This window comes from Schistocerca serialis, chromosome 1 (genome assembly GCF_023864345.2).
Source record: "Schistocerca serialis cubense isolate TAMUIC-IGC-003099 chromosome 1, iqSchSeri2.2, whole genome shotgun sequence".
Classification (NCBI taxonomy): Eukaryota; Metazoa; Arthropoda; class Insecta; order Orthoptera; family Acrididae; genus Schistocerca; species Schistocerca serialis.
In genome coordinates, this window is record NC_064638.1 from 810,832,333 (window position 1) to 810,842,115 (window position 9,783).

At 40.8% G+C, this 9,783-nt stretch overlaps 1 protein-coding gene across 1 annotated transcript in view; it reads left to right on the plus strand.

Annotated features, from left to right (window-relative positions):
- LOC126435637 (mite allergen Der p 3-like) overlaps positions 1–9,311 on the plus strand; it is an 82,072-nt gene extending 72,761 nt beyond the window's left edge. Inside the window, exon 7 of the mRNA XM_050090465.1 lies at positions 9,168–9,311. Coding sequence (XP_049946422.1) covers positions 9,168–9,311 — 144 coding nt within the window. The remainder of the gene's footprint in view (positions 1–9,167) is intronic.
- The last annotated feature ends 472 nt before the right edge of the window (positions 9,312–9,783 follow it).

Genomic DNA, 9,783 nt, shown 5'->3' on the forward strand with positions numbered 1-9,783 from the left:
ATCGTGTGGTTAAAGGATAAACATGAGTCGATAGGACAGAGGTAGGGGATCCAGTATTAGAGTCAGAATTTAAAAGAACTGTGGAAGACTTAAAATGAAATAAGGCAGAAGTGTTACATAACATTCCACCGGAATTTTTAAAATCACTGGGGAAAGTAGCGACAAAATGACTATTCACCTTGGTGTGTAGACTGCATGAGACTTGCGGTATACCATCCACTTCCAGGGATAAAATCATCCACAAAATTCTGAATACTGCACGGGACAAGTGCGAGAATTATCGCACAATCAGCTTAACAGCTCAGGCATCCAAGTTGCTGACAAGAATAATATACAGAAGAATGGAAAGGAGAGTTCAAGATCTGTTAGATGACGATCAGTTTGGATTTAGAAAAGGTGAAGGTAATAGAGAGGTCATTCTGTTGTTGCGGATGATAATGGGAGCAAGACTGAAGAAAAATTGAGACACGCTCACAGGATTTGTCGACCTGGAGAAAGCGTTCGACAGTTTAAAATGTTGAAATATATTAAAAATTCTGAGAAAAAAGGGGGTAAGCTATAGGAAAAGACGGGTAACGTACGAGGAGTACGACAACAAAGAGGGAACTATAAGAGTGAGAGACCAAGAACGAAGTGCTCGGATTAAAAAACGGTGTAAGACAGAGATGTAGTCTTTCGCCCCTACTTTTCATTCTATACATCTACGGAGCAATGACAGAAGTACAAGAAAGGTTCAAGAGAGGAATTAAAGTTCAAGGTGAAGGGATACCAGTGATAAGATTAGCTGATGACACTACTATCCTTAGTGACAGTGAAAATGAATTACAGGATCTGTTGAATGGGATGAACAGTCTAATGAGTATACAATATAGATTGAGAGTAAATAGAAGAAAGATGGAAGACACGAAGTAGAAGAAGTTAAGGAATTCCGCTACCTGTGAAGCAAAATAAACCATGGCGGACGGAGCAATGAGGATACGAAAACCAGACTAGCACTGGCGAAGAGGGCATTCCTGGCCAAGAGAAGACTACCAGTACCAAACAAAGGCTTAATTTGAGGAAGAAATCTCTGAGAACATATGTTTGGAACATAGCATTGTATGATAGTGAAACATGGACTGTGGGAAAACCGAAGCACTAAAGAATCGAAATATTTGAGATGTGGTGCTACAGACGATTATTAAACATTAAGTGGAGTGATAAGGTAAGGAATGAAGGAGTCCTCTGCAGAATTAAAAAAAATGGTTCAAATGGCTCTGAGCACTATGGGACTTAACATCTATGGTCATCAGTCCCCTAGAACTTAGAACTACTTAAACCTAACTAACCTAAGGACAGCACACAACACCCAGTCATCACGAGGCGGAGAAAATCCCTGACCCCGCCGGGAATCGAACCCGGGAGTGGGAAGCGAGAACGCTACCGCAAGACCACGAGCTGCGGACTCTGCAGAATCGACGAGGGAAGAAATGCATGGAAAGCACTGACCAGAAGAGGCACCGAGATCATAGAACACCTGTTAAACATCATTGTGTAACTTACATGGTACTAGAGGGGTTGCAGAGGGTAAAAGCTGCAGGGGAAGACAGAGACTAGAATACATCCAGAAAATAATGGAGGACTTATGTTGCAACTGCTAGTCTTGGATGAAAATGTCGGCACAGGAGAGGAATTCGTGGCGGGCCGCATCAAACCAGTCAAGACTACTGAAAAAAGAGAGGACAGGTAAGTTAACTAAAAAATAAAAATCAGATATATTACATCTAGTACAGATTTCATCCCTCTCTCAAAGCGTAGGGACTTTGTCAATTTCAGCGGACAGAAAAAAGCAAATGTATCTGGTGTCAATTAGCTAGCGTCACACTCGAGAATAAATGATGTCTGACATCTGAGTTCTTCAACAGTAATCGCACTGAACACATAAGGACAGGAACTGAGATTTCTCAAGAGTTATTTATCACTCGGTGTGAAAACACATTTTGAAAATGGACACGTTTTTATGAGAGTATCTGGGTAAGGAAACGACTGCTAATTATGGCCTAAAAAAGGTTTACTATTGTTTCGATGATGATATTTCTTTTGGTACAAACTTTAAGGGCGTTTCAAAGGGAACGCTGGTTCGCATAGTCGTGTGATCGCTTTCTTCTATGACGCCCTTTTTTCGTTCCGTATGTGATCCACTAATTGCTTTCTTATTCCCAGTTTCCGTGCTATAGTTAGCATAATGAAAAGATCTTTGCCGCTGTAAACACTGAGCTTGATGAAAATGGCAACGTATGATAGACGTTTCTCACGTGGAAACTAATTTAGATCCGGCATATCAAGCTGATTTCAAACAAAAGTTCTCGTTATCGCTAGACACGTAATCAAATAATAAAATTTCAGAGCAAAATTTGTTCCCGGTCTGCTTATTCTACAAGGCATTTTGACTACACCTTCAAGCACGAGAACAGAAACAAACTGCAGACACCACAAGGAAATTTAAATTACACAATAATTTACCAGATGTTAACACACTCAAATGGCAAATATTAATCACCCTAATGACTTTGTATAGCTTATGTAGGTCAGTCTCATTGCAACAAATACTTCTGTAAACAATGATTTTTGTCAAACAACACGTACCTGCCAGTTCACATGTATACGACAGCACAGTTTAGTGATGCAATATTTGCGCTCATCTTTCACCTGAAGAACTTAGACGAAGTGAATACGACTCGTTCAGCAAATGTGAATTCGATCGGTTTATAGCTGTTGATGTGATGCTTACTTTAAATATATTCATAACGCATATCACAATGAAAAATGCTCCTATCATACAACAGAAAAAGGCGAAAATGTGGTGGGCAGAGTCAGGGATGCAACAGAAAAGAACTAGCTTTTCGACTTATCTGGCAGCTTCAGATCAAAACATCTTGACATATTCTCGTATTTTTACTTGTCAGTATTAGTATCCAGTTGTTGCAATATAATGCATCATGTCAAGTAAAGCAATGATGTCATTTCGTATAACGTGACACATGCCATCATGTCATCCAACATAGCATTTGTCATGTCGTGCAATCTGACACAACGTGTCATTTAAGTTTAGGATGCATGCATCACCATTCTGAAATACTTCCTATTATACATAGATGCACCCCCATATTCATAACACATATACTAGATTATTGGAAACTTTCATATACATTGTTTTTAATTTGTTCGAACCTGGAGGACATGCGCACACTTAATATCTTTCTGATACTCAGTGAGATTGCGCAGTGGTAGTGCACTCATATTCTGGAGTCCCTCGTTTGGAACTTCCGGATTAAGTTTGTCATTGATTTCCTATACTTAATGCGAAAGTCGAAATAATTCCTGAAACGGCGTGCTACTATTTCCTTCTTATATTTTTGTCTCTAATGATCTCAAGGTCAACATGAAAGCTTTAAATCCAACTATCCTTATTTCTTTAATTTACTTTGTGGTGTGTGTTGGTGTAGCGGGTGCAGAAGATAGAAATCTATTAGTTGGTGCATAGGTAGCGCTTTTGTTTTGCACGTTGATATTCCAGTTGCTCTGGGTTTCCTATCGACTGTCATTTTTTCATTTGTAGTTCACTGTTGTTGTATACATGGAAGAACCCTGGAGATACTAAAGGGTTTCAGATAGATTATATAATGGTAAGACAGAGATTTAGGAACCAGATTTTAAATTGTAAGACATTTCCAGGGGCAGATATGGACGCTGACCACAATCTATTGGTTATGAACTGTAGATTGAAACTGAAGAAACTGCAAAAAGGTGGGAATTTAAGGAAATGGGACCTCGATAAACTGAAAGAACCAGAGGTTGTACAGAGTTTCAGGGAGAGCATAAGGGAACAATTGACATGAATGGGGGAAGGAAATACAGTAGAAGAAGAATGGGTAGCTTTGAGGAATGAAATAGTGAAGGCAGCAGAGGATCAAGTAGGTAAAAAGACGAGGGCTAGTAGAAATCCTTGGGTAACAGAGGAGATACTGAATTTAATTGATGAAAGGAGAAAATAAAAAATGCAGTAAGTGGAGCAGGCAACAAGGAATACAAACGTCTCAAAAATGAGATCGACAGGAAGTGCAAATGGCTAAGCAGGAATGGCTAGAGGACACATGTAAGGATGTAGAGGCTTATCTCACGAGGGGTAAGATAGATACAGCCTACAGGAAAATTAAAGAGACCTTAGGAGAAAAGAGAACCACTTGCATGAATATCAACAGCTCAGATGGAAACCCAGTTCTAAGCAAAGAAGGGAAAGCAGAAAGGTGGAAGAAGTATATAGAGGGTCTATACAGGGGCGATGTTCGTGAGGACAATATTATGGAAATGGAAGAGGAAGTAGATGAAGATGAAATGGGAGATATGATACGGCGTGAAGAGAGTGACAGAGCACTGAAAGACCTAAGTCGAAACAAGGCACCCGGAGTAGACAACATTCCATTAGAACTACTGACAGCCTTGGGAGAGCCAAGCCTAACAAAACTCTACCATCTGGTGAGCAAGATGTATGAGACAGGCGAAATTCCCTCAGACTTAAAGAAGAATAAAATAATTCCAATCCCAAAGAAAGCAGGTGTTGACAGATGTGAAAATTACCGAACTATCAGTTTAATAAGTCACAGCTGCAAAATACTACCACGAATTCTTTACAGACGAATGGAAAAACTGGTAGAAGCTGCCCTTGGAGAAGATCAGTTTGAATTCTGTAGAAATGTTGGAACACGTGAGGCAATACTGAACCTACGACTTATCTTAGAAGAATGGTTAAGGAAAGGCAAACCTACGTTTCTAGCGTTTGTAGACTTAGAGAAAGCTTTTGACAATGTTGACTGGAATATTCTCTTTCAAATTCTGAAGGTGGCAGGGGTAAAATACAGGGAGCGAAAGGCTATTTACAATTTGTACAGAAACCAGATGGCAGTTATAAGAGTCGGGGGACATGAAAGGGATGCAGTGGTTTGGAAGGGAGTGAGACAGGGTTGTAGCCTCTTCCCGATGCTATTCAATCTGTATATTGAGCAAGCAGTAAAGGAAACAAAAGAAAAGTTGGGAGTAGATATTAAAATCTATGGAGAAGACATAAAAACTTTGAGGTTTGCCGATGACATTGTAATTCTGTCAGAGACAGCAAAGGATTTTGAAGAGCAGTTGAACGGAATGGACAGTGTCTTGAAAGGAGGGTATAAGATGAACATCAACAAAAGCAAAATGAGGATAATGGAATGTAGTCGAATTAAATCGGGTGATGCTGAGGGAATTACATTAGGAAATGAGACACTTAAAGTAGTAAAGGAGTTTTGCTATTTGGGGAGCAAAATAACTGATGATGGTCGAAGGAGAGAGGATATAAAATGTAGACTGGCAATGGCAAAGAAAGCGTTTCTGAAGCAGAGATATTTGTTAACATCGAGTAGTGATTTAAGTGTCAGGAAGTCGTTTCTGAAAGCATTTGTATGGAGTGTAGCCATGTATGGAAGTGAAACATGGACGATAAATAGTTTAGAGAAGAAGAGAATAGAAGCTTTCGAAATGTGGCGCTACAGAAGAATGCTGAAGATAAGATGGGTAGATTACATAACTAATGGGGAGGTATTGAATGGAATTGGGGAGGAGCTAGTGGCACAACTTGACTAGAAGAAGGGATCGGTTGGTAGGACATGTTCTGAGGCATCAGGGATCACCAATTTGGTACTGGAGGGCAGCGTGGAGGGTAAAAATCTTAGAGGGAGACCAAGAGATGAATACACTAAGCAGATTCAGAAGGATGTAGGCTGCAGTAGATACTGGGAGATGAAGAACCTTGCACAGGATAGGGTAGCATGGAGAGCTGCATCAAACCAGTCTCAGGACTGAAGACCACAACAACAACAACAGTTCACTGTTGCAGTTTGAGTCTACATATTGTCATTTTGTTATTTGCTGATAGTGAGTGCTACTGTGAACGCTAGAAAACTAAGTGCCAGGTAGAGAAATCGGAACATTTCCGACGTATTTTTCTTTTTGAATTCAATAGAGGGGTGACAGTAGCGGACGCAGCCAGAAACATTTGCGCAGTTAATGGGGATAAGGCCATTGGACAGGGCACGGCAAGAAAATAGTTTCCTCGTCTTAAGGAGAATCGTTCACGACGACTTTCGGGGTTTGATGAAGATTGTTGAAGAGCATTGATCCATAATGATCCACGTCAGCGTACTCGAGACCTGGAGTATGTCATTATTCCACCATCGTGCAACATTTGCTCGGAATGAAAAGGCTCAAAAATGGTTATCGCATGCTCCAAGTCAAAATCACAAAAGTCAGCGGGTGGCCATATGTTCATCTCCACTTGATCGTTATCAACTGGCTCGTGGACAACACCGACCATTCCTATTCTGTATCGTAACTGGTGACGAGAAATGGTGTCTGTATGCAAACATAGCAGAAGGTGGGAATGACTGAGCCCAAACAAAGTAACAACTCCCCGTACAAAGACCTGCGCGCATGCACAAAAGATAATGTTATGCATCTAGTGGAACAGCGACGGTGTGGTGAACTACGAATTGGATCCCCGGGTGTACCCATCACTGTTGACATTTATTGTCAACAACCCGGACGTCTTACAAATGTAATCCACAAACAACTAACAGGAAGAATGTGTGAAGTGATGCTACTCCACCATACCACTCACCCGTATTCTACTAGACTGACAAAAAACACTGCTTGGGAATTGGGTTGGGAATTATTTCCGCATCCACCTGATTTACCTGTCCTTGCGCCCTCAGATTTTCACCTTTTCCGCTCCCTATCGAACAATCTTCAATGTACTTCTTTTCCGGATGATAATGCACTCAGAACATGACTCGACGAGTTCTTCGTCTCAAAACGATGTGATTTCTACAGTCACGGAATCGAAAAATTACCCCAGCGTCGGAAGCCTGTTGTAAATAGTGAAGAATAATATATTACTGATGACTAAAGTGTCTGTTATGTTTATCCATTGTGTTTATGGAAAATCGCTGCGTACTTATCTACGTAGTAGATATGTTGAAATGGGAGATCGTGTTGATCGCGCTTCAGGTCTCTCTCGCTACCCATTGATCTGAGTAATGTTCAGACCCCCTTGAAAGTTAAGGAGCTAGGGAACGCTACCTTCACCTGTTTAAACACCGGAAAATAATTTTCAAATGCGCTAGCAATACTGCTCTAATCAAATGCCTGCTCTGTACTCTATGTTACAAATGAAGGCATACAACTATAAATGGTGCTTTAAGGGATCGGATACTTCACAAAATAGATAATTTACCAGCAGACTTATTCTGACAGTGAGCTTGTGGCAGCTCTAATCACTATCTGTACGACGAAGGCTGCCAGATCTGGTAGTTTCTAAAATACTGACAAGCAGCTGAAGCTAATTATATTCCTGTCACTTAGAATATAACCATTTCCGACTTTATCTTATCTTCAGGCCCATTTTCAGGAAGCTGAGGGATGCACGCATACAACGCCAGTTGTGTTATAATTTAATTAATTGACGTTAATGACTTCAGTAATAGCAATACAGTCACAAGGTTTTAGAAGATGATTTCATCTCCATTATCCACAGTGACTCTGATTTCGACAAGATGTCGTTCGTGCAAGACGGAGCTCGAGCCCATCGAAGCAGGAGAGTGTTTGATGTCCCGGAGGTGCACATTGGGGACCGCATTCTGGCTCTGGGGTACCCAGAGGCCACTGGCATGGGCCTCAATTGGCCGCCATATTCTCCGGATCTGAACACATGTGACTCCTTTTTGTGGGACTATATTAAAGACACCGTGTATAGCAATAACCCCAAAATCATTGCTGAGCTGAGAACAGCTATTCAGGAGGTCCTCGACGGCGTAGATGTTCTGACACATCAGCGGGTCATGCAGAACTCCATTATTCGTCTGCGGAACATCATCGCCAATGATGACAGGCATATCGAATGTGTCATAACTTAAATCCGAATATCTCTAGTGACGTTTACATGTTGAATAAAGTATGTGCACGGCATAGTTTGTAACTAATTTATGTTTTCTTTTCGCATAGTTGAATGATTGTCACCCTGTATATAATCTACACTGCTATATAAAGAAAAGTAATTGTTTAACGTTGTTACCAAAAATCTCGAAAAGTTCTTGACCTATTTGCTTCAGATTCTTGCACATTTATCAAACATTCGGATGAACATAGGCTTCATTACACTTATCAATTTATTTTAAAATTTTACATGATACCTAGGCTTCATTATACACATACGACCAATTTACTTTAAAATTTTACATGGTATCTCAATGAACATTCAGACCGACATTGACTGATTTCCATTGAAACAGAAATTTATAGGCTTTTTTGTTGAAAACCGCTACGAGAGAGAAAATACTATGCTATGCTTTGGAAATGTGTGATTTCGTATTCTTCCTCGTAGACGGTTTCAACTACATAGCAGGGCAGTTAAAACATTGGACAAATTGCTTTCCCATATATACTCTTTCTCCTTGTACATAAATTTACACAACAGTTGTATGCACAACAATGTACTATTTTATTTTCTTCCTCGCAGTTGGTTGTGACAGAAAACGGGAAAATTGTATTCATTGTCAACATTGTAATCCTACCTGCTAACAGACTAAAACTATATTAAATAATGTCATTGAAGTTACAATCCTCCCAGACCAAGCAGCTGGGGAGGTCTCCATCACACCCAATAAACTAGTGATGGCTCTGAGCACTATGGGACTTAACATCTGTGGTCATCAGTCCCCTAGAACTTAGAACTACTTAAACCTAACTAACCTAAGGACATCACTCACATCCATGCCTGAGGCAGGATTCGAACCTGCGACCGTAGCAGTCGCGCGGTTCCGGACTGAGCGCCTAGAACCGCTAGACCACCGCGGCCGGCCTATACTAGTGACCTCAACCGATTTAACTAATAGTTTTAAACGACTTCAGTTCCCAGGCAAGGTTTCGCTTGCAATGTCAACATACAAGGAGTTGGACAGAGAGAGGAGGAGGATATGAACTTACAGAGGGGGAAGAAGAAAATGTGCAGAGAGAGAGAGGGGAGATGGAGATTAAGATGTGTATCCAATTCCCAGACATATTTGGCAACTGCGGAGTATGTGTGTATGTTGGTGTTGCAGGGCGACTCTGGCGGCCCGCTGTTCGTGGATGGAGAGGTGGTGGGCCTCGTGTCGTACGCATACGGCTGTGCCCGTCGAGGCTACCCCACCATCTACACCAGGGTCTCCTCCTACATAGACTGGATCTCCGGCAATGTCAACTAGGCACGCCGCCCAAGTGGATGTGGCTGGCGTCTGTGTCCCACTGCAAAATAACAACGCATAGGAAAAAAGTCGTCTTTCTTCTTAAATATACAATCATGTTTTGCGTATTTTCATGTTTTGTGATCAGCAGCAAATAACTCAGTAAATTAATAAAACATTAGAAATCATTTCCTTCTTCTTATTTTAGACAAAACATCTGTTGTGGTTCAAATGTTTTAGAGACCTGCCTGCATCTCTTATCCTTCAGACAACGTAAGGAAGATAAACCTAACAACCATAATGAGAGAAGAAGAACTCCCAAGATTTTTCCGTGGCCATATTGAGAGCAGAGCATGCTTAAGATATTGACGTGACCAACTAAGCGACATAACAGTCAACTAAAAAAGATATTTGTGTAGTAACTAACTTTTCGGTTTGATTCCACTTAACCATCTTGATCCTGTCTAAAGTGAAAATTTCAAAAAAGCAAATG